Here is a 25,688-nt window from a genome sequence, read left to right on the forward strand (position 1 = left end):
TCAGAGCCCTGGATCTGGGCTTGGGTAGTAGCTGTTGAGCTAGTCAACCCAGCAGCTCTCCCTTATACGCCCCACCAGGGCGAGTCTCTCCAGCCCTGCTCCAGCTAGGCCACCCAATGCCGACTTTGGCAGGAGGCAGGGTTAGCTCTCCTGTTGTGCTACACAATCAAGGTGTGGGGCCAACTCTCCCAAGTGCTGCAGCCTGTGAGTGGCTGGGCCAGGTCACCCATTCTCACACCTTGGGGCTGGCTCACCTGCTGTGCTGTCCAGGTAAGGAGCAGGGCCCATTCTCCTGAGTGTTGTAGCTGGTGAGGGGAAAAGCTAGCTCTCCTGAGCTCATGAATCTGTGGACAAGTTTCCCCACTCTCAGAGATGGTGGAGGTTGAGGGTGGGGGCATCACCTCTGCACCTGAGCCACCCCACTGCAGAGGAGTGGTGTGGTCAGCTCTTCCATATTCACTCATGCCCTCGGGCCAATGGAACACCACCCCTGCCATGAGAGCCAGCTCCAATGTGCTGCCTGGGCAGAGCACAAGGCCTGCTCTCCCAAGTGCTGCCTCTGGTGAGAGATGGGACCAGCTCTCCAGACTGCTGCATCTAGTGAAGGACGCAGCCAGTTATGCACAGCCCCTGGACATCCATGTGGTCCCCAGCGACTGCCCCAACCAGGGACATCCCCATGCTCTCTAGTGGTAATATGAGCCATGGATATCAACACTGACCCCTGCTACTGCACAGCCGTGGACAAGGCTGGGACCTCACCATGGCCCTAGGGGGTACGGCTAGGTAACCACAACAGACTAGTCCTCTTCCCTGTCCAGTTCCATCTCTCTTCACAATGCTCAGGCTACTCCACGCCCCCCCCCTCATCTGACCACCACACGCTTACAGATTGGGGTGGCTCCTGCCACAGGCTAGCTATGCAGCTGGTGGGGCCCTGGGTGACGTTCTCCATCCATGCTGTGAATTGTGTTGCCAAGAGGGTTATCGATGGCCCACCCGTGCTGTGCACTGGAGGGCAGGTCTCTGTCTGGTGTAGTGATCCACAGGTCTATTGTCTGTTTTCTTCCTCCTGTACCTCACTGCCTGGATTTGATTTATTATGAGTCCTTGGCATAAAACAGCCTAAATTTGAACAGCTTTGCTCAGCACACACACACACACCCCCAGGAGCATAACTTGGAAGGAGCCTGTGTCCTGGTAAGAACTGCCAGTCTGAGGAGACATCGGGACCTGTGGTACTGGACACAGCAATGCTCTGTGCCGGCCTTGTTCTGACAGTGGCTTGACAAGCAAGTCAAGCGGGTGGATTACTGTTACTGCCTTGCCAGCTTGCACAGTCTACTCAAAACATCCTAGGGGCAGGGAGATGGGCCTAAAATTGTAGCTCAGTGGCAAAGCACTGGCCTGGCATGCACAAGGTCCTGGGTTCGAGCCCTGGGAAAACAAAACACCTATCCCCCACTTCGTTGCTCTTTATTTCTGAAGCGTCTCTGGGCCAGGCCTCGGCCTTCACAAACTCTGATTCCCACTTCAACCCACCCCACCTCATGACGCCAGCCATGGAGGCCTGTGAGGATGACAGTGATGAGTCAGAGAAGCAGATGGCAGTGAGCAATGTTGGGGTTCAGGAGCAGAGTTGGGGCTGAGGTAGGGAACTGGTTTCTACATGTCGGGTAGGCCAGGCTCTCTCAGCCTTGCTAGGCTGCTTGGTGAATGACTCCACTGAAGGATTTTTTAAAAAACTAAATATTTATTTGATTCGTATTTACAAAGGTGGGAGGAGACTAAGGGCAACCCCAAGCACACCCCCCACACCTGGATGGCCAGGCCCCTCACGCTGCAGAGGCAGACACGGCTGGAAGGGACAGGATTTATGTTGCATACTTGAACTACAGCGAGTGTAAGACTGGTCCTATTTACAGGGCAGAAACACTACAGGTGGAGCGTGGGGGTGGCGGAGCGAGCACCAGAGTCCTGGCCAGAGGGTACCAGCTTGCCGCCTTGCCCACCTCTCCGGAGGCATCTCCTTGGCCCCGCTGGGATTCTCTGGGAAAACAGGCCCGTTCACATGATGCTTGCTGGGGTGAAGACCGGGCCCACACACAAGGTGTCTGTGATCTCCCAGCCGCAGGACAGAGGTTTGCACACACCCTCAGCATCCTGGTCTTCTTCTGCAGGCAGCAGCTGCCCTCGAAGTGCTTCCCTGAGAGCAAGAGACAAATGGTGATGGTACTCAGCATGGGGACAGAGGCCCAGAGCTTCCTGTGGCACCTGCTTCTCTATAGAGTCCTGTCTCATTACACACAGCTCTTTCACCTGATCCCTAAGCGCAGACAAGGGCAAGGACGAGGGAGGCCAGTGGCCCTTGTCACCACTGTTTCTCCACACCCACTAAAGGAAAGTGCTCATACTTACTGAGATTTTTCTGGGCATCAGACACGGTGCTAGGTACTTTGCCTCCCTCCCCCCCCCTCACCACTCAACACACACACAAACCATTACCTAAGTCCATTCTCCCCTATACCCCCACCCAACACACACACATGCCATCATCTAAGTGCATTCTCCCAAAAGCACTGTGGGAAAACCAAACCACCTCTATTTTCCCGAAGAGGAAACTGAGGCTCAGAAAGGAATAGTCGCTCAAACCTCCTCTCTAACAGCTGGGGAGACTAGGACTGAGCCCAGCTCTCATCTCCACAGCCCAGGTTTAGCCTGTTGCCTGCCGCACCCCACTCTCACACGCTGGCTCTTATCCTCCCTTCCCATGCGGATGAGCAGTCCCACCATCTGATCAGCTGTTCCGGCCACAGCCAGCAACCTTGCCCCACACCCAGCCCAGTCATGCCCCGCCCCACCCTGCCCAGTCTTGCCCAGCCCAGCCCCGCCCCACCCAATCTCGCCCAGCCCAGCCCCTAAGCAACCCATTCATCCATCTCTATCACTGGGATCCCCTGACCCGCTTCCTTCCCTCCAGACAGACACAGCACGGAAGGCAGACTCTCCTCTTGCACCTCCAACACTTTCCTGCCAGACTCACAACCCAGGAGATTGGCCCCTGTGCACCCCATGTTCCCTGTGGCACTCCCATTGTCACCATAGCGCCCATCACACATCCCTCCCCGGCACCATGCTGTCCTATCTGCAGTAGCCACGCTAATTCCTCCCCAGCATCCAGGTTTGGAGCCCGACAGACACTGCGGGGCCCTACTCACAGACCAGCTCTCCTTCTATCAAGGGCTCACTGTCTGCATCCCTGGCATCCCTTCACCAACAGCGGGGCAGGGGATGTGGCTGTATCTCTCACCACTGCCATGCTACAGAGGGTTAGCACCATACAGTCACTCACTGGACAGACGGGTACACGCTAGGGGGCACTGTGGTGGAAACAGTAGGAGGACTGCTCCAGCTTGCCTTTCACCTCTGGGGTCTACCCCTCCTCTTCTATTCAATTCCTCACATTCATTTTCCACGTGTCATCCATGGACAGGAAGACCTCCCTCCTGGCTGCTTCCTATGACAGCAAACCAGAGGGAGGTGGGAGGCTCTGCCCCTTGCTCTCCTTGTCTGTAACCCTTCAGTGGTCTCCAGCTACCTTCAAGACCAAGTCCAGGCTAGGCCTCCAAGGTTCTTAACTCAGTCTTCCCAACATGCCATTGCTTAAAGATGGACAGAGATGCCAGCAATTCTGTGACAGAACAGGGCCCTCTCAGGTCTCCTCACTTTTCAGCCATCCTCTTGGCTGCTGTCCTGGGCTCCTGGGCTTCCAAGACCTATCAGAGTTCTAAGAAGTTTCCATGAACAGCCTCTGTCAACCCACAGCCCCCCTCCCCAGCCCTTCCCACTCTGTGCCAGGATCTATGGGTACAGATTGGCACTTTGGCTCAACTGACAACATTAGACACTCCTGTGTCTTCAGGGCCTGGCACAGAGTAGGCCTCAAAGCAAAATGTGTTAGAGGTATTTTAGACATGGGAGATTTTCTGACATGCCCACTTGCCTATATGTCAGCATTCGGTGTCTCTGGTAATGAAGGTGGTGACTTTTCACAGCGTCATCCACCTGGAGTTGCTGATGACAGTCAGGCACACCTAAGGAAGCCTGCACGTTGTTTTACTTTGGGGTTTGTCTGTTTGTTGGGCTTTGTCAAATATACCCCAATGACTGCATGGGCCTACCTTGTACCCCACAGGGGAGACACAATGAGAACCCTGAATAGGTGAATGAAATGTGACTCTCCCCATGCCCTTCAGACCTGGCATTTGGTGATGCTCCTGGGGGCTCTCAGGATATCCATCCCACTCAGTTCTGAGGGGCCTGTATACAAGCCCCTCCAAGTTGCTCTGCCCTCTGAGCCCTGTTGTAGCCTGACACCAACCATGTGACCCTTCCAGAAACAATGCTGAACCTCAGAGATTTGTGGGGTAAAAGGAAAGAGTGTGAAGTGCCTAACTCGAGACCCGACAGACATGAGTATCCCTCGGGGGTTGGCAATCTCCACCTCAGATACCTCTGACCTCAGAGGAGACTGACAGGATTGCCATTACTGCCCCTTCCTAGACAAGAAGGGCCAGCAGAGTGGCCCAGCAGAGTGAGAGCAGGTCATAGAGCTGCCACCTAGCCACTACCTCTGCGTGCATCTGTTCACATTCTCCTTCCTGCGCCTATAGCTGGAATGGTCTTTAGAAAATGCTGCCAGGACCAGAACACCATGCTTCAACCCTGTCCTTGCTTTCTGCATCCTTCACTCGGCCTCCAAGGCCTCCCCAGGACTGGTCCTGCTTCCCCATGCAGTCACAAACAACTTCCATTGAGGAACATACCCCATTCTTTCTCCCTCTTGTCTGCTAACCCTCACCTCCTCAGGGAGCAGGCGTGGGGCTCTGGTCAGAATAGAACCACTACCCAGCACACTACTAGCCATAGGACTGTGTGCCCCCTTTGAGGCTGAGCATCCCCTGTGACCATAGCCAGGTGCCCAGCACAGGCCTTACTTAGGTGGCCAAACTGGATTCCAAAACAACAGACTCTGGGCTCTGTCTCACTATTGTAATGGCCAACTCTCTCACCCCACTTCACAGCAGGACCCTCTTACCAGGCTAGCCGGGACATTGCATAAGTGACTCTGCAGGCCTGGGTCCTCCCAAGGAGGGACTTTGTGTCCACGGTGTAAGCACCCATGTTGTCAAAGACCAGCCAGTCCCCTACTTGTAGTTGTGGCAGCCACAGGCCCTCAGCCACACAGTCGCAGCCATCAACTGCTGGGCCCCACAGGCTGCTGCTGTACAGCGGTTGATCCGCAGATGGTTTCTGTAGGAGAGAAGGGGAGACGCCTCAGCTCCGATGGACATAACACGCCCTCAGCACTTCCTCCCTCAGACACCTGCTATAGCTCCCACAGCCGACATGGATAGTATTTAAGGACCACCCGATTTCCAGCGGTGTGACTTTGGGCAAGAACATAAACCTCTCTATGCCTCAGGTTGCTCGTCTGTAAAATAGGGATAAATATCACCTACTTTACCTGGCTGCTGGAAGGGGAACTGAGTCAGTGCACATAGATCATTTAAGGCCGGCTGGCAGAGTCTGAGGGGTTCATGCTAGTACGACGGTTGCTATCACTGGGTCTGTGGGTCCAGTCGTACTGGCCCCTTTAGACCTCCCCTGCATCCACACCTCCACAGCCCTTTCCATGAGCTCCTTCCCAGCCTCTCTTCCAGCCCTGAAACTTCCTCTTCTAGGATGCATGGCCAGGAGACAGAAGCCAAAAGCCCACAGGGGAGTAAGAGTCACCCTGACTCAGGTCCCAGACCAACAGACTGTCGTCTCTGATGTGGCAGAGTCTACAGAGGGTTCATGGGTCAAACACACTGACTCCCAACTTCAGTAATCTTGGAACTCACTCTGTAGACCAGGCTGGCCTCAAAATCACAGAAATTCCACCTGCTTTTGCCTCCCGAGTGCTGGGATTAAAGGTATGTGTCATCAACGTCCAGCTAATGTCTAACATTCTTCTTAAATGATTTCCAAATAGAAAAGAAATCTCTGGCAGTCCATCTCTGGATAACTAAAGTATCAATGCAATTCTGCCACAGTTTAGGGCTCCTGCTGGGCAGGTCCTAGAAGAGGAGTCACAGCTGAAGGAGAGACATGAGTGGGGTCCTCTGAGTGGCCTCACTGGCCCCTTGCTCTGCCTGCTGCAATGCTGGCCACATGTCAGCTGCTCCTGGGTTACTCTCCAGCAAACCTGCCTCCCCTACACCCAATCTCACCCCAGATCTTCCCTCTCTCCAAGCCTGCCGTGTTTTCTTTAGGTTCAGAGATAGCATCCAAAGCCCCTGGAAGCTTGACACCCCCAAGTCTCCCACCTCTCACGGCACTCGTGATTGGTAACAAAACACTGATGTGCTTGGGCTCAGCTTCCCTACAGAGTGGATTCTGTCAGCTGAGGGGCAAGTGTCCAGTATCTTTCTGTCCCCCACACTCCAGTCTGGCCCTAGCAGGTACTAGTTCCAATATTTGTAACCAATTGCATGCCATGTGTGAGTAGGGTCTATAGAAAGAAAAATTGTTGACATGCATACAAGCCATCCAAAGGGCCTGGGAGGGGGCAGTGAGGACCAGAAGAAGAAAGGCTAGCCAGTAGCTTAGCCAGCTGCAGGGGTGAGAGGAAACTGAGAAAGAGGGACTGTTTCCATAAGTATAAATGAGGTTCACACAGGTGACAAAAATTAACCAGTGCCCAGTCCTATCAAGAAGGAAAGGGTCCATGATGAGAGCTAGCCTGTATTCACAAGACCATTCACTTATTGAGCACCTATTGTATACCAGGCTCTGATCTAGAGGATATGAACAGAAGTCAGTGGGAGTGAGCACAAAAAAAAATTAAATTTAAAGGGAGAATGAACTGATGCTTGTCAGTTTAGCTTCATATCTTTTTTTTTCTCTTCTTTTTTCTTTTTGTTTTTCCAGACAGGGTTTCTCTGTGTAGCCCTGGATATCCTGGAATTCACCCTGTAGACCAGGCTAGCCTTGAACTCACAGATCCCAGCCTCTGCCTCCTGAGGGCTGGGACTAAAGGTGTGCACCACCTAGCCCCAGTCTCTAGAAAAAAAATCAAGTTGATGGTCTGTCTCGAGGGACAGGTACTCTGTTTGGGAAAACAGCCTTTAAAGCCTTCTCCACAACAAAGACAAAGACACCACCGGGTTATAAGTCACCATCCTCTTGCCTGTTAGAGGTACAAGCTTAAAAACAGACAAGAAAACAGCTGTATGTGATGCTGGGGTCAAACGTAGGACCCCATGTGGGCTAGACAGGAGCTCTATTGCTGAGCCACACAGACAGCTCTTTTTGTTTTTATTTTATTTTGAAATTGACACCTTGTGACAGTTCTGTCTTTTGTTCTATTCATTCCCTTATTCAGTCATTTATCTTTTTGTGGGACTAGGTGTTGCAGGATATCTGATCGCAATGTGAATCCTGAGACTGTGTTATTTACTATAAAAAAAAAACCCAACTAAACAAAAACTTTTTCTAGTTGTGGAGTGGCTCAATCCTTAGCACATACCTTTAATCCCTCTGGCTGGAATATAGACACACCCTTGATGCACATCTTTAATCCCAAACAATGAAGGTAAAGTTAGTTTGTAAAAGGAAACAGCCATGTTTGAAAGAGATGTCTAATTGAATGGCAGACAAAGTGATGAATCAGAAAAAGATAGAATACGTCCAACTCTCCTGGGAAGAGAAAGGGAAGCACAGAGAGAGGAAGAGGCAGTTTACCAGGACAGTTAGAGAGAGACAGCTTGCAAGAGTACAAGCTAGACACAGGTGAAGACAGAACAAGCCAGAGAATGAGAAGGAGCCAGAAGATTAGAACAGATTGCTAGAGTTAGCATAACACCAAGCAAAGCAGTAATTCAGGAGAGGCTGAGAGAGAGAGGAGACAGATTGAATCAGTCAGCTTGGAGAGGAGTAGCTGAGTTGAACCAGCCAGCCAGAGATCAAAAAGAACTAGGAAGGGGTGAGCTTTTTCCGAATCAAATCTCAGAGGCTGAAAACACGCTAGGCCTAGATTAGATTGTACAGAGGCTAGAAGCTCCCAAAATGAGGCCTAAGTTAGCAGAAAGAGGCAGTAATCCTTGGAGATAACAGTTACATCGGGAGAATAAAAGTTAACTTTTACAACTAGGCCTGAATCTAGGGCCTGGCACTTGTCACGCAGGCGCTCTACCACTGAAATGTGTCCACAGTTCCCTTCGTTCTGTATGTTTGAGACAGGGTCTCTCTCAGTCATTCATGCTGGCCTTGAACTCACTCTGTAGACCACACAGGTCTTGAACTTGATGTTTCAGCAAAACTGTCTCAATAAACAAACAAACAAACAAACAAACCAGATACTGGGGAGGGATGGGGACATGGCGCATGAGGACCTGAGTTCAGACCTTCAACACAAGCTTACAAAGCAGAACATGCCTGTAATCTTGGGCTGGGGAGGCAGATATGGAGGATCCGTGACCAGCTATTCTTGCTTAGTCAGTGAGTTTCTGGCTCAGAGAGACCTCATCTTTAAAAGGGGATGGGGTGCACAGAAAGGTGAAGTACATGGACTTGATGGGTCCCTAGAGTAAATAATCCATATACCATATAAAACACTCCAAAATATTTTCAATGGAAGAAAAGAGAGAGTTGACAGGCAACGACAAAAGTGGGTGGGACACTGGAACATAACCTTAGGATAAAAACCCTATTTGTGAATGTACAGGCAGAGATCGGACAGAAAACTTCAGCTAATATTACAAGTCCACCCTTATGGTCAAAAAATCCCCTTCAGGAACCAAGAAATTCACCTCTGAAAGGGAAGGAGAGGCAAGACACACAAAGTCCATCACTGTTCTTATAACACAGAAAATGCAGGTCTGTGACTCCAACTCAATGTCTAGTGCATGCAAGGCTGGCATCAGATGCCTAGCAATGGTTGTATTCTTGATTAAAACTGCAGACAAAACAAAGCCCCTCCACGGGGACAGTCTACTTATGCCAATGAGCTAACCCTAACCATGTAGAGATTTGCTAGAACAGCCTCACTTAGAACTAGAAGTGATTTTAGAAGTCAAAAGATCTGCCCCCTTGTTTTTCAAAGAAACCAGAGAGCCTGGGTTCAGTAGCCATTCTGTAGCCCGTAGCCCGCCTATGGTTCTTCTGCTGCCATGTGGCAGACCTGGGTCCTAAACCTGTTTTTTGATTCCAAATCTAAGGCTCTCTGTTATCGTTACTCTCTCTCTCTTTCTCTATCTATCTTCTATCTATCTATCTATCTATCTATCTATCTATCTATCTATCTCTATCTCTATCTCTGTGTGTGTGTGTGTGTGGTGTGTGTGTGTGTGTATATATGTATGTATATATGTGTGTATACACACACACATACATCAGGAGAAATACTGACATTACAGCATTTACAATGTTACAATAGGAGGATGTATATAGAAAAATGAAGAAATAAAACACTCCATTATAGATAAGCCCAGCCTCCTAGAAAGAGCAGGAAGTGGGTCTGGCAAGACAGCCAGCAAGGAAAGGTGTGCACTGCCAAACATGACAGCCTGGGTTCAATTTCCGGCACCCACATAGGGAAGGTGGGAACCAACACCCACAAGTTGTCCTCTGACAGACACAGAGGGGGGAGTCGGGGGGAAAAGAGAGAGGGAGGAGAAGGGAGGGAGGGAGGGAGGGAGGGAGGGAGAGAGAGAGAGAGACAGAGAGAGAGAGGACAAAGTGAATAAATAAATGTTTAAAAAAGATGATAAAACTCAAAGGAGGCCAGGCAGTGGTGGCACACGCCTTTAATCCCAGCACTTGGGAGGCAGAGGCAGGTGGATTTCTGGGTTCGAGGCCAGCCTGGTCTACAGTGTGAGTTCCAGGACAGCCAGGGCTACACAGAGAAACCCTGTCTTGAAAAAAAACAAAAAAAAAAACAAACAAAAAAAGAGACCCTAGTGGAGAAATAAAATACATGAGCTGTACACTCTCCTAGCTAGAAAATCTTAATAAAGCAGAAGTAAATTCCTCCCTAATTTAAAACAGACTAAATGAATTACTCATAGAAATTGCTCAGATATTTTTCTTAGTAGTAGAAAGCATGTAAAATAATTATGATCTTATCAAAGAAGATCAATTAAATAATGACATTGTGGTGGGTTAGTTCATACAAATCCACCCTTACATCATGTATAAAAGAGTCTCCGTGTGCTTGCCTGCCAGCTAAAGGAATACAGCAGTTTCAAGCCAAGTGGTAGGCTCACCTTGTGAACTCAGAACTCCAGAAGCTAAGGCAAGAGGCTCATGGGCCAGCAGCCTGGCTGCACAGTGAGACTCTGCCAAAGAACAATCACTAAAACAAATTCAAAAGAAGACTATAAACTTTCCAGTCTCTTCAATGTGTGGTCCACCCAAGCATATCTCCTTCCTTCCTTTTCTGGGGCTAAGTACGGTCGTGTTCATCATTCTCTTGGTTTAAAAAAATATGTTTCTATGAATGTACCTAACATTAAATGATAGGTTTCACTCTGCATGCTTTTGACAGCTACACACCTGACACAGTTGACACCTGTGGCCCCAGTGCACAGACTCGATGCACAGAGTTCCGTGTGGGTCACACGTTTACCCATTCGTTACTCTGCTGACAAACGTTAAGGTTGCTTCTGGTGTTCTGTACTGTACAACCGATGCTGTGTGTATTCTGTGGTAGCAACTCTAGCACCTGGGAACTTGCCGGGACAAAGGGTACACATGGCTAGCCTTATCTGACACTGTCAACATATTTCCTGACACAGACATACCGATGCTCACTGGCTGTGTCTGGGACACCCGCCTATGGCACGTCCTCACCCTCCATTCACACTACTGTCTGGGACAGATCGATGCCTCGCTTTCATTTGCATTCCCTTGGCTGCAGTGAGCAGCTTTCCTTTTCAGTTTCACTCTCTTCTTCCATGAACTGACAGACAAAATTTTCACAAGTTCTTCATGTAACATTGGCAAACACCAGTCCTCAGGCAGGTACAGTGATACTCAATTGTGATCCCAGCACTCAGGAGGCAGAGGCAGGAGGACTGTTGCAAGTTCAAAGCCAGCCTGACCTACATAGTGAATTCCAGGCCAGATGGGGGTACATAGTGACAGCCTGCTGCAAAATACATGCATGGATGCATGCATGCATACACACATAGACAAATAAAGCTTTAAAGTCCTTCCCTATCTATTTTCCCATTTTCAAATAGTCTCTGGTGTATGCTTCTTTGCCCCAGGTGAGCTCCCTTCCTGTGGTGTCACTGATGCTAAAGTTTCAGGTCACTTTGCAGAGAGAAGCCATTCCTCAGTTCCTAAGTCCCTTCCTCAAGCCAACTTCCCTTCAGGACCAGAGGTGGCAGTGTTTACTCCACTTGGCAATTAATTCACTTCTCTCTCTCTCTCTCTCTCTCTCTCTCTCTCTCTCTCTCTGTCTGTCTCTGTCTCTGTCTCTGTCTCTCCTCCCTCTCTCTCTCTCTCTCTCTCTCTCTCTCTATCTCTCTCTGTATGTATGGGTAAGAGAGAATGAATGAATGAATGAATGAATGAATGAATGAATAGTGCTGCGACTTAAACCCATGTCTCAAACATACTAAGTTCTATCACTGAGCTGCCATGAGCATACAGTTTTATTTATATTAGTATGTTAGATATTTGTTGTTGTTGAGACAGAGTCTTACTATAGACCAGGCTGGCCTCAAACTCACAATCCTCCTTTCTCAGCTTCCTATGTGCTGGGACTATAGGTGTGTGCCACCATGTCCAGATATTTTAGGTTATATGCATATTCCTGTATATTTAGGTGAATGAGTCTCTCTCTCTGTGTGTGTGTGTGTGTGTGTGTGTGTGTGTGTGTGTCTGTGTGTGTGTCTGTGTCCATGCACACACATGGGAGCCAGAGGTCAACCTCTGGTGTCATCCCTCAGGAGCCATCTACCTTGGATTTTGAGACAGGGTCTCTACAGTAGTTTACATGAGAATGAGAATGTCTCCCATAGGCTCGTGTGTTTGAAGGCTTGGTCTCCAGTTAGTAGAACTGTTTGGGAAAGATGAGGAGGTATGGCCTTAGGGGCGAGCTTTGAGGTTTCAAAAACCTGTGGCAGACTCAGTCTCCCTTCTCCTCTTCCTCTTTTTCCACTCTCTCTCTCTCTCTCTCTCTCTCTCTCTCTCTCTCTCTCTGCCTGGAGATCAGAATGTAAAGCTCTCAGCAACTGCTCCAGTGCCATGCCTGTCTTCTCCATGAACTTCTCCATGAACTATAAGCACGCCCAATTAAACGCTTTCTTTTATGAGTTGCCTTGGTCATGGTGTCTCTTCACAGCAATAACAGTCTCTCACTGGCACCTGGGAACGTGATGATTAGAGTAGGTTTTACTGGCTGGTAATCCCCAGGGCTCCACTTCCCACAGCATCCTCAGTGCTGGGATTACAAGAGTGCATCACTAAACCTGTTTTTTTTTCTTTTTACAAGGGTGTTGGAGACTAAACTCGGATTCTCAGTCATGTGTAACAAGCACTTTGCCAACTGAACTATTTCCACAGTGCCTAGATGTACTTGCTATATATAAACATTTAAAATATTGAGTTGTCTAAATTAGCATATATTCCAGTACTTCATAAATAGAGAGTACAATCGGTTGGGAAGTAGGATCATAGTTTGAGTGGGAGGAGGGATAGTACATTGGATGGGAGGAGGGACAGTACATTGGGTGGGAGGAGGGATATTAAAGTACAAGGGGATTTTATGAGAGTCTTGAGGTAAGATTACATTTTGTTAAAAAAAAAAAAATGCCAGGCAGTGGTGGCGCACGCCTTTAGTCCCAGCAGCACTTGGGAGGCAGAGGCAGGAGGATTTCTGAGTTCAAGGCAAGCCTGGTCTACAGAGTGAGTTCAGGACAGTCAAGGCTACACAGAGAAACCCTGTCTCAAAAACCAAAAGCAAAACAAAAAAAAAAAACAAAACAAAACAAAACAAAATAAAAATTGACAGAACTGGAGAGATGGCTCAGTGGTTAAGAGCACTGGCTGATCTTCCAGAGGAACCCGATTTGGTTCCAAACACTCACATGGCAGCTCACAACAGTCTGCAACTCCAGCTCTTGTGAATGCAATGGCCACTTCCGGCCTCTGCAGGAGCTGTATGTATATGGTGCACATATTTACTGCAGGGAAGCACTCAAACACACAAAATAAAAACAAACAGATCTTTGTAAAGGCACTGGCACCAAAGGAGATAAAACAATAAACACAATCAGAATATTTCTGTGAACACAATAGTAAAGTATGTTATTTCAGATGAATTAGCCAACAAAAGGCCACTATGCTTACTGTGGGAAGGCTACAAGTGGTGAGCACTTAATATCAACTGTTCCCAGTACATCATGACGCAAGCAACAATGAGGCACCGTGTGCACTCAGCATGAGAGCGGCCAGGAAGGTGAGCAGAGTTCATTAGGGTGGTGGGCTTTCCCCTTTCTGACTACCCACGTTTCCAAAGTCTGTTTGGTTCCAGCAGTGACACTTGGCTGTGGCAGTCCCATGTTCAGGAGGCCACTGTGGGCAACACAGCAAGATCCTGTCTTTAAAGGGGGGGGGGGTGAGAGGGAGGAGTGGACAGAGTGACTTTCTCTGCAATGTAGTGAATGGATGATAAGCAGGCAGGAGGAAGGCCCAGAGGATGGGCCAGAGGAAGGGCCAGAGGAGGGGCCAGATGGTCGCTTGGGTGGCTCAAACAGAGGGTGGCCCTGCACGATGGTGACAACAGGAAAAAAGGAGATACACGCAAATGGATTTGGGATCTAGAACCAAGAACTGCAGGTGTACTCCATGAGGGAGCACAGGAAGACAAGAAGCCACCATGCCAAGTCCTTCAGCCCGGCTGACCACTGAGAGAAGGAACTATGGGCTGGAAATGAAAAGTTCAGAGCTGAGCAAGTTTAACCTGAGGTGTCTGTGAGACACAGGAAAATCCTGTTGCAAAACCAAAAACAAAACCTTAATAAGGCCTGATCTTCAGAAGGGATTCATGCCAGGCCATGCCCAGTACTGTAGACCTGATCAGAGGCCCACAGCTCAGAAGTCAGAGACTTCAGGGGGGAACCAATTATTATTGTCTTTCTAAACAGTCACACTGACAAAGTGCCTTTTGTTGTTGTTGTTGTGTTGTTGTTGTTTTGTTTTGTTTTTTTGGATTTTTTTGTTTTTCAAGACAGGGTTTCTCTGTGTAGCCCTGGCTGTCCTGGAACTCACTCTGTAGACCAGGCTGGCCTCGAACTCAGGAATCCGCCTGCCTCTGCTTCCCAAGTGCTGGGATTAAAGGCGTGCACCACCACTGCCCAGCGACAAAGTGCTTTCTAAATCTTTGTCTAGAGCAGTGGTTCCCAACCTTCCTAACGCTGTGACCCTTTAATACAGTTCCTCAGGTTGTACTGACCCCCAACCATAAAAAATTTGTGTTGCTATTTCCTAACTATGATCTTGCTACTATTATGAGTTGTGATGTAAATATTGGATATGCAGGATGTCTGATCCCTGTGACCCCCAGAGGGGTCGAGACCCATAGGTTGAGAACCACTGTTCACACCCATAGATTAGTGCTGCTCTTTACCTAGGCCCAAGACACCTCTTTATCGTAAGCACAACGCCGAGATTCGAAACTGACTTTTGCACTCATAACTCATTACAGCCGTGGTCACCTGCACAAGACCAGCCACCGAGATCAGTCAGCATCCCAGCAGGCAGCAGTATTGGACTCAGCGGGTTAGAAAGGCTGGGGGCGTGACAGTGGTCGTAGGGTGCATCGGGATGTGGGGTCAGAGGAGGGGACTGGGACTATAAATGATCGAGACATGTTATTGACATGTATGAAATGGTCAAAGAATAAGTAAAACCTATTTTTTTAAGTAGGAAATGGGAACTGGAAATAGCAAGCTACTAGGCTGGCCCAGTCTAACCTGGTCTCTAAATCTGAATAGTAGGATGTGGACCGCCACAAAAATACAGAATGTAAAAGACTGAATTCCTCTGAGCATCAGGGAGGCTTCCTCAGACAAGCAGCTGTGACTGGAAACCATAGTTAACTTTGAAACGAGGCCTCACAAGGCCAGTGCACCCCGGGGAGGCCCCTGAATGAGGCAGAGATGGGCTGCCCCTGCCCGCCATGGGGGTAGGGAGTGGAGAGGGCCTTGGACACAGATGGCCTCGTCTGATTGTCTCTCCCCACTCAGCCACGCCCACTAAAGCTTCTGGAGGTCTGGATGCTTCGATGCTCTGGTTCCCCTGTTCATGAAAATCTATGACAGTCAAGCTTCTAGGGACTAACGGCGGGGTGGGGCTCACAGATATCTGTCAAGACATTCAACACTGGAAACAGGAAGCCAAGCAGCCGGGTCTATACTGACTGAAGTACTACATAACCACAAAGAAACACTGTAAACTGAGTCAACGGCACAGCAATGCTATACCCTGTGTAAATGAAAGCGAAGATTATGAAGCAACATCACTCCAGTGTTATGAAAACAAGTTCTTCGTGTTTTCTAAAAGAATGAAAAGAAATACAACATTCTGCATGTAAAGACTATGAGCATTAATTTTACCCTTACGTTATTATTATTATTTTGGACAGGTTCTATGAAGTCTAGGCTGGCCTTGAATTCACATCCTGAGGGCTGATATTCCAAGTACATACCATGCCTAGATCTTTTGTCTATTTTTTAAAACCATTTTAGTGTGCTTTGAACCCAGGGCCTCTTGTGTGCTAGTCATGTTCTCTACCGCTGAGCTACACTCTGGGAACACAGTTCGGTAACAGTCATGCACAGCACAACTTGGCATTTCTGAGGCCTCCGGTTTGAGACCCAGCATCATAAAGACTAATTTAATAAGAGTTAGATAAAATCACATGCACAGGGTGGCGGCGGCACATTCACAGGGGTGGGCTCACCTTCTGCAGGGCGGGGGTGGGGCAGGTGTTGTCAAACAGGACTGAGTTGAACACCCCATAAACGCCCTCATCAAGGTGGTACACGATGCTCTTAGGGGCTGCGCCGGTTTGCTCTGCGAGGAAGGGAGAGAACAGGGCCCACACAAGCAGAATGTGAGGGGCCTGGGAGTCAGACGCTGGCACCACAGTGAGCTCAGTAAGGAGAGGGCTGTGTGGCAAAGGGTTGCCCTTTCTAGCTTTGAGATGGACCCTGCAACAAAAGCCACTAAAAGCCAGCTTTTTAGTGACATGGATCCACTTCTGAGTCAAGGTGCCATAATTCCCTGTCGCCTGTGAGCTCCTCGAGGCCCCAGGAAAAGCAGGAAGACAGCTCACCCAAACTTAGGTCAGCAGGACATTAAGCCACTTTCTCAGAAGCACATATCAGGGAGGAGGTGTGCCCCAGTAAGAAACCAGGCGGGCTAACCACACTAGGTAGGATAGCCCCCAAGGCTATAAGAGGTCAGGAGAAAGCAGGAATGCACACATGCACACAAACTGACCACACTGCCTGGAGCCCCCACGCTGGAGCCCCAACGAGCTCTAACTGAGGAAGAGCACAGCACTGTGAGGCTCTCCGGTATGAGGGGCCTGGAGCATAGAGCAAAGCCCAAAATCAGATTCATTGACACTGGTCACTCATGGGGTTCTGACGGATCCCTGTGGGAAGCATGGTCTATCTGAAGGGCAGAGAAGCCACGGATGCCAGTGGTTCGGGCATGTGAGCTCCGAGTCACGTGACGCCAGTGGTTCGGGCACGTGAGCTCCGAGTCACGTGATGCCAGTGGTTCGGGCACGTGAGCTCCGACTCAGCCTGAGCTGGACTTGAACTCCAGCACTGTTCTTCATCAACCCTGTGCCTCGGAACTGATTACTTAACCTGTCCCTGCCTATGTTCTGTCCTGTGTGAACAAATGTTCTCGTGAGGTTATGAGAAGGGCTGAGCAGAGGCAGGGATGGGGTCAAATGCAAGCTCGCCTCTAGCTAACCGTTAACCCCTTCATTTACATTCTCTTTGACTCCATTTCTCACCTGTAAAAGCAGCAGTTCTCAACCTGTCGTTCAAGACCCCTTTGGGGGGGTCAAGTGACCCTTTCACAGGGGTCTCCTAACACCATGGGAAATATTAGATACTTACATTATGACTTACAACTGTAGCAAAATTACATCTGTGAAGTAGCAATGAAAATAATTTTATGGTAGGGGTCACCACAACATGAGAAACTGTATTAAAGGGTCACAGCATTAGGGAGGTTGAGAACCACTGGAATAAAAGGATAAAATTGTCTTTGGGGTAAAGGGAACTGACTGCAACTTTCCCTACAGCAAATACCCATTCTCCAGAAGACCCCACCCCTGCTTAGAGGGCCACTGTCTCAGCTTCAGTGGCACCCCACCTACCCTCCCTGCTGGGCTGGTCCAGAACTTCCTTCTTGGCAACGATGCTGACGGCCACAGTGAAGGCAGAAGTCACATAGTAGCGCCCCAGCTCAGCAAGGATGTCCACACCGCAGCCCTCAGGGAAGTACAGGTCCAAGGCTGAGTTAATCACTGAAGCCATCTGGAGAGAAGAACGTGCGGGACCATGAGATTTCGAAAAGAATTTGGCAGTGGAAAGGTCACAGCTGGTAGCTGGGTGACAGCTAGCCAGGAAGGGGGAGGCTGGGGCGGGGCTGGAGTGAGGACTCCGTGTAGCTCACTCCTCCAGAGAATCCCACATAGAAAGGGGGATTCTCTCCTATAATGCTGAGTGCTCAGATTCCAGGTTCCTGAGCACGGATCCTTCCTCCATAAACAACTAGCATGTTACATAGTAGGTTAGATTCCAGGGGGGGAGCTGGGGCGGTGATGGCGCACGCCTTTAATCCCAGCACTTGGGAAGCAGAGACAGGCGGATTTCTGAGTTCGAGGCCAGCCTGGTCTACAGAGTGAGTTCCAGGACAGCCAGGGCTACACAGAGAAACCCTGTCTCAAAAAACTAAAAAAAAAAAAAAAAAGGATTCCAGGGGGAAAAAGACAAAAAAGCAAAAACAAACAAACAAATGTGCAAAGCTAGATCTGTCAACTGTGGGTGAGCCTCTTCACTGAGAATGTTTAGAGAAACTCCTTTTTTTCTTATGCAAACAAACACAATTGAGTTGTATAGGCTTGGAGGTTTTTGTTGTTGGTTTGTTTTGTCTTATGGGAGAAAAGTTAGTTATTGTAGCCCAGGCTGGCCTTGAACGCCTTTTTTTTTTTTTTTTTTTTTCTTGAGACAGTCTCTGTATAGCCCTGGCTGTCCTGGAACTCACTCTGTAGACCAGGCTGGCCTCGAACTCAGAAATCCGCCTGCCTCTGCCTCCCAAGTGCTGGGATTAAAGGCGTGCGCCGCCAATGCCCAGCTGGCCTTGAACTCCTGACCTAAGTGCTGGGATTATAAGCATGTGATACCATCTCTAGCACATTATATTTTTATAACCTGTTGCACTCAATGGATTCTGAATGTCCTACTCACACGAATAAATGTTTTCATCATACCCAGCCAATCTGAGCACTGGGAAGTCCACTGGACTTCTATGTACAAGACCACAATTTTCAGTTTCAAGGCAAATTCCTGAGACACCTGGAGCCTTCTCCGGGTCACGTCACACACACAGACTGGAGAAGTATTGCACTACTAAGGAGTTGCGCCCCTAGAGGTCAGAATGGGAATCACTACAACACATTATGTTGACTATAAGGTGAGCAAAAGAAAGGTTGGTTTTCCTTCTGCGCCCTTCCCACCAGTTTCTTACCAGCCCATTGGAGGGTAAATAAGGCACACATACTCAGACCACTGTAGAGCTCATGGTGAGTAAATATACCTTGACTGAGCCTCTAGCTAAGTGCATGGGCTGGAGTCCAGCAGAGCTGCGGTACAGCCAGCCCTGCTGTGGACTTGGGAAGTGACACAGTTCAGCTGAGCTACAACACAGGGTTAATAAACAGCAATAAAATCCACCAAGCCCGAGGTGCTGACAGTCGGGCCAGAGGTAATGCACAGTGGGCTCCATATGCTCGCCATGCCCTTCCCCCACCGCAAAATAACCATCAAGCCACACTTGACCACACAGTTACCTCTTCAAATCTCATTTTGGCTCCCTCTAAGCCAGGAAAGCCGCCGCCAAGGTCCAGGATGTTCATCGTGTGGCCCAGCTCCGCGCCCATTTGAAACACAAGCCTGGCATCTGCGATGGACTGGGCATAGGCCTGAGGGTCAGGACAGCCACTGCCAATGTGAAAACTGGGAAGGGAGGAAGCGCCTCGGCTTACATACACGGTCCAGGTAGCCCCATGTTACAGATGCAACGACTGAGACTTGGAACATTAGGCTATAGAGGGCTACGTGAGAAGCTAGGAAGAAGGAGGTACTTCTCTCATGCCTCCATGCCTCTCTGGAGAGAAACCATTGGGATGAGAGCTGGAGTCCCAAGGTATCATGTGACCAGGGCAAGTTGCTAGGCTTGCTTTGTTTACATCTTGCCATCTACAGGCTGGGGAGAAAAGCCCTTACTGTTCGAGGGTGTGGGATAAGGCATGAGGCTCTGAGCATGAAACCTGAAGTACAGATTATATCATACTAGAGAAGTGGCCCTATCTCTCTGCATGAACAGAAACATCTCCAGAACACGGCTATGGTCTCTGGCCTATAGGCGTGCAGAACTCCCTCGAAGCCATGTCCCTGGGAAGAACCTCCTGGGATAAGACCTTCTGGGGACTGTGGAGCTACAGAAAGACATGCCATTAAGCCTTCCTTCTAAAGAGAGGACACTCTCTGGTGGCAAAACTACAAGTCCAGCTAAAGGCCCAGGATGTCCACAAATAATTCCTGGGGAGAGGGTAGTGAGTCTGGCCCAGGCTGGCGGCTGCTCCCAGGGCACACACCTCACACCCACCACCTCCACATGGCTCTTCTTGGCGTTCTCCAGCAGATGTCTGCAGGATTTCAGTGACGCCCCGAACCGCAGGCTCAGGTGATTCAGAGAGTGGGAGTCCTGGGTAGCGATGCACAGAACCATCCTGTGGAGAAAAGAGGCAATCCTGCTGAGTGAGCCACGCCCCCCACTGCCACGCCCAGCTGCTCGTCTTTGGACTGGTGAGCTGGGAACCACATAGCCAAGGGGCCACTGAGCACACAGCCTTTCTAGGTCACCCTGCACTGCTAATCGACTTCTGAGGCACTTGCCGGGTCCAGACCTCGTCAGCCCAGGTGACTCAGGTCTTCTCATTCAACTCCATACCAGGCAGGTTTCCTGAGTTTTCAGACATCACACAAGAGGGAACCATGTGTCCAAAAAAAAAAAAAAAATCCTAAGGAGAATCCTCAAACATGTGGGGTGCTGTGCTTTGGGTGAACCAGAATGGCTCCTAGATGCCCTACCATTCCCTCAGACCTCTGAGGACTACCCATGCTGTCTACGAAGCTGGGGACAGCTGGTACTCCATGACAGGAGTACCACCCCAACCTCCTGTGAGTGTGATGCAATCCAAGGAGCATCCAGGGTGAGGACACCTCTCCACAGCTCCCCTCCTCTCCCTCCCCCTCCCCAACCCCCTCCCCTCACCCCTCTCCCTCCCTCTTCCCCCAGCAGCCCAGCCTCGCGGCAGAAGTGGCCCTCGGCTTACTTGGCACTGGGGTGGCTCTTGACCACCTTGGCCAGCTCCACTTCATTGTCGAAGCTCAGCAGCCTCACCCCGTGCTTGGCGGCATACTTGATCTGTGCAACTTGCTTACAGGGGTTGGCACAGATGATCTTACTGGCAGGGACACCAATATGCTGGACCAACTCCATCTCTGCCTGTGAAGTTCCAAAGGTGGTGGTGAGGCGGCCCCAGGGGAACCAGATGAGAGCAAACTCATAACTATACATTGACGTGTCAACATAAGTGGACCAGCTCTTTTTTATTTGTTGGTTGGTTGGCTGGATTGGGGGGGGGGAGAAGCAGTGTTTTTTGTTTTTGTTGTCGTTTGGTTTTTTGAAACACGGTTTCTCGGCATATCCCTGGCTGTCCTGAAACTGGCTTTGTAGACCAAGCTGGCCTCAAATCTCCCTGCCTCTGCCTCTTGAGTGCTAGGAATAAAGGTGTGTACTACCACTGTGGCAGCTCTTTAAGATAGCAGATACACAACAATCATGTCACACTCATTATCCGTTCTCTGACAGCAGGGCTGCCATGTACAGACACGAGAGAGGTGTACTGCATAATTCATGACAAAGATAGGGCATACTTGCATATTTACTCTAACTTCCTAAAAGCAAAAAAAAATCTCATTCTAACACAATCAATGTATTTGTTTTAAAAGATAAATGCCTTTAAAGGGCGGCACCTGGGCTGAGGAGACGGCTCAGCAGTTAAGCACAAGTGTTGCTCTTGCGAAGGACCTAGATTCAGTTCACTATGGCCACATGGCAGCTAACAAGCATTCATAACACCAGTTCCAGAGGATGCTCTCTCTGCAGGCACCAGGCCTGCACGCGGTGCACATACATACATATATACATACATGTAGGCAAAACATCCATATGGATAAAAATAAATTAAGTCATTTTATTAAAAGGACAGGGACAAAGTTTCTAACTCACACTGGCACACACTCACTGGCTTCCGACAAACTGGGATGTGTAATGAATATTGCTTGGGAAATAGTATAAAGAGTGTGAAAAACACTTGGATTCTGTGATTACCCGCACAAGACCTATAAGACCGGGGCTGTGAACTTCTTACTATGGGGTGGGGAGGAGCTTAGGATGCCCCACCCCAGCCCAAGGCAGTTAATAACGTAAAGCTAGGTGCAATCATGCATGCCTTTAGTCCCAGCATTCTGTGTTGAGGCCATCTTGGTCATAGTGAGTTCTAGACCAGACAGGGCTACATAGTGAGGCCCTCCCCCTACCAAGAAAAGAAAAAGAAAAAGAAAACAAAAGACTATTTGGGAAGAGAAAGAGGAACAAGGACCCACTGAAATGAGAGAGAAAACAGAGGGAACAAAGATGAATGTGATCAAAATATTTTACAGCCATGTACAAAGCATCATTGTGACACCACTACATGATACAGAAACACCATACAGGTAACCTCCAGAGGATTTGAAGTCAGAGAGATAGCCATGCTCCCCTGTTCAATACAGCACCAATCACAACAGACATGACACAAAATCAACCTAAATATCTGTTCGTGGATGTATGGAGAAAGAAAATATCCCAGAATACAATTCATTCCTTTGAAAGCAGGAAATCCTACTATTTGTAATGTGAATGAACACGGAAGGGGGAGGGGGAGGGAGCATTGTGGCAATGAAATGAACTGGGCTCAAAAAGAAAAACGCATTAACTCACTCAGCGTAGGGTAACTGCATGGTGCATACATGTTTGTGTGTGTGTGTATAGGTGTGTGTGTGCCCACACGTATATGGAGGCCAGAGGCCTACATTAAGTCTCTCAGTCACTCGCCACCTTCCTTCCTGAGCCAGGGTCCCTCACTGAACCTGGACGCTCACTGGTAAGGCTAGACTGTCTAGAGAGCAAGTTGGGTGAGCTCCTGGTCTTCTGCCTTCCTAGCACTGACACCATAACCATAGCCTTATCACCCGCCGTTTTACAAACTCAGGTCCTTGCGCTTGCCGGGCAAACACTGTATCCGATGAGCCATTGCCCCAGACCCTGCATTAACTATGTGGAATCTACAAATGTCAAAGTCAGAGAAGCAGAGAGTAAGATGGTCAAGTCCAGGGCTTTGGAGGTGAGAGGCAGTGAGACATTTTCCAAAGGATGCTGTTCCAGTTAAAAGGAGTAAGTTCCACCTATCTACTGGACATCAGGATGGTCACATGAATAACAGCATGTTGTGTGCTCAGACACTGCCAAGAGATAGGATCACAGCTGTTCTTAACACACACACACACAAAAGAAAAATGAGTTGAAGTTTGTGTTAGGTTGGTTTAGCCAGTCCACTGTGTATGTGTGTGTGTGTCTGAGCACATGCATGCATGTGTACATGTGTATAATACACATACATATATTACCTGACATAAGAGAAAGTCTTCAAGGCCACAGGTCTTTCTGACACAGATCACACAGTCAGTCCAAAGGCCTGTGCTGTGCCAATGAACGCGTTCTCTCTCCCCATCCCCAACCCCCAGAGTCTTTTCTTTTGGCTACTGTTGTTTTGGGAGTTTTTAATTTTTTTAACGACATTTGTGCATTTTGAGGAATGTGTAGAGGTCAGAGGACAACTTTCAGAAGTTGGCTCTCTCCTTCTACCCCGTGGGCCCAGAGGTCAAACTCAGGGAGTTGGGTTTAGTGGCAACGGCCTTTACCAATTTAGCCATCTTGCCAACTGTTACTTTCATTCCTGGGATTGATATCATGTAGCTCGAGCTGGCCTTGAGATGACTTTTAAATATTTTATCATTTTATTATCATTGCTTATGCATGGTGTGTGGGGGTGTGTACATGTGTGTGTGTGCCATGCACACGTGTGGAAGTCGGAGTCAGAGTCTCCATCCACCATGTGAGCTGAATTAGAACTTATGTAGCTGGGGATCAAACCCAGGCTTCTTTGCACGCTGGACAAACACCCTCTACAGGAGGTGCTAGATCCTTAGCCATTCTGGGTTCTGGTTTATGCAGCACTGAGCCCCCTCCCCCAGCTCTTTCTCACCGTTACTGCTCATGGCTCACATGCCTGCTACATCAGTGATGTGGATGGTGATGTCAGAGTGTTAGGTAGCCATGTTCACTGAGCACCTGCCACAGGAAGGTCTTAAATGAGATGCTTTCCATCAAGTGCTAGAAAACATGCTCTGTAGACTCACTGGCTTCAACTTCTTGAGCCATTCAGCCTGTCACTACCCAACTGTCACTCTGATTATCAAGCCAGCCACTGACAACTGATAAATAAATTAGCATGGTGATCCGGTCAAAATTTATGAAAGCAGGGGGGTGAACTGGATTTGGCTCACTGCCCATAGTTTTCTGACCTGCCTTAGATGGACTGTTTAGTTCAGTCCTTACAACCCATGCAGGGGGTATGAGAAGCTGTGCAAGGCCAGCAAGGTCTTAGCACATGAGACACACACACACTGAAGTCCATCTGCCAATAGTGGCAGAGGCATCGTGGGTCACAAAGATTCAACTCCGGAGCTGGACTTGTGGTTGTCACAGCTCACATCCCAGACACAGATCTGTCACCAGGCCAAGTCCGGGTGAATATGAAAATGTTCCCTCTCCCCCTACACAAGATGCAAAGAGACAAAGGTGGTCCTATGAGGGCCTGTGATTTAAATAAGTGTGGTTATAAATATTTAAACCGTAAGCATCACTCAGGGAAGGCTTGCTCTAATTCAGCCACTGCATTCCAGTCGATACATTCCCATTTAATCTTCATAAACCACCTTATGAGGTAGATTTGGGGGTTTGGAGGGTTCAGTAATTAATTCAAAGTCATACAGCGTAACTGTCAGAGCCCCGCCTACCCTGACAGGCATGTCCTGGGCATCCATTAATTTCCTGGACTGTAACAAGTGTTGAAAAAGCCATCGGTGGATAAAGACTGGATCTCTGACTCTACAGAGCTTTCAGGCTAGTGGGGCGGAGGCACAGACAATCATGGCAGAGTGGCCAGTGGGTTCAAGGTAACACAACATGAAAACATGCAGCATGCTAGAGTGAGAAGCTCTGGGTGTGATGGACCAGGGACAGCCCGAGGGGTCAAAGTCAAACGGAGCCCCCATTGGAGCCCTGGACAGGTCAGGGATTACAGTTTAGCAGAGGTTCTAAGGCCAACCGAGGTCTGAGAATGCTGCAGCGGCCAGGGTGGGGTTCTGTGCCATGGGAATGATGAAGGCTGAGGATGTGGGCAAGGCCAGCCACCTAGGAACCAGGAAACAGTGTGTGGGTTTACATGTCACCCTACGTGATGAAACATCAGCTCCAGGAGTTCCCAGGACAGACACACAGCCAGATGTGGCCATGTACACCTGCAATACGAGCACATGGAGGTTGAGGCAGGATTGGGAATTCAATGGACTATTACAGACCCTGTGGAAGGGGGGAGGGAAGGCAGGAGGGAGGGAAGGAGTCAGCCTTGCACTTTAAGTGAAAGGTCTGAGCACTTATTCTGGCTACCCAAGGAAAGGTTTCTTGGGATACTGGGGAGACTAGTCCATGCCTGTCACAACCACCCGAGAGAAATAGCAAAACCACTCTAGAAAGGACAGAGGAGGTGCTCTGGAGGGAGGATGGTATGGTGGATGTGGGAGTGGGGGTGAAGAAATGAGACTGTGCACTGAAAGAGTGGACAGGTGTGAAGTGACCATTCAACCGAGGGAGGCAGGCAACAGGGAACAGACAGCGTTTAAGGCAGTGGGAGAGCTTGAGTCGCGAGGGCTGGGCCATACCAAGCAGCAGGTATCAGAGGCGCCAGTACCCAGAACCTGTGCAGACGATAGAGCGAGAAAAATAGGCACAAAATAGATCATCAAAGGGTTCTCTAAGGGTGAAGGTAAGCCCAGAGAGCTAGCTCGTTGGTTCTCTGGCTCTCTAGCTCTCTGGGTCTCTGGTGCTCTCTCTCTCTCTCTCTCTCTCTCTCTCTCTCTCTCTCTCTCTCTCTC

At 49.2% G+C, this 25,688-nt stretch overlaps 1 protein-coding gene across 1 annotated transcript in view; it reads right to left on the minus strand.

Moving 5' to 3' along the window:
- Nucleotides 1-1,739: 1,739 nt before the first annotated feature.
- Nucleotides 1,740-25,688, minus strand: part of Azin2 (antizyme inhibitor 2) — a 29,395-nt gene continuing 5,446 nt past the window's right edge. Inside the window, exons 3-9 of the mRNA XM_028759793.1 lie at nt 20,702-20,874; nt 19,961-20,095; nt 19,154-19,319; nt 17,459-17,618; nt 16,019-16,131; nt 5,099-5,313; nt 1,740-2,206 (exon numbers count right to left, since the gene is read on the minus strand). Of these exons, the coding sequence (XP_028615626.1) occupies nt 2,068-2,206; nt 5,099-5,313; nt 16,019-16,131; nt 17,459-17,618; nt 19,154-19,319; nt 19,961-20,095; nt 20,702-20,874 (1,101 nt within the window). The 3' untranslated portion in view covers nt 1,740-2,067. The remainder of the gene's footprint in view (nt 2,207-5,098; nt 5,314-16,018; nt 16,132-17,458; nt 17,619-19,153; nt 19,320-19,960; nt 20,096-20,701; nt 20,875-25,688) is intronic.

The sequence above is a fragment of the Grammomys surdaster genome, unplaced genomic scaffold, assembly GCF_004785775.1.
Source record: "Grammomys surdaster isolate TR1022 unplaced genomic scaffold, NIH_TR_1.0 126313, whole genome shotgun sequence".
Taxonomy (NCBI): domain Eukaryota; kingdom Metazoa; phylum Chordata; class Mammalia; order Rodentia; family Muridae; genus Grammomys; species Grammomys surdaster.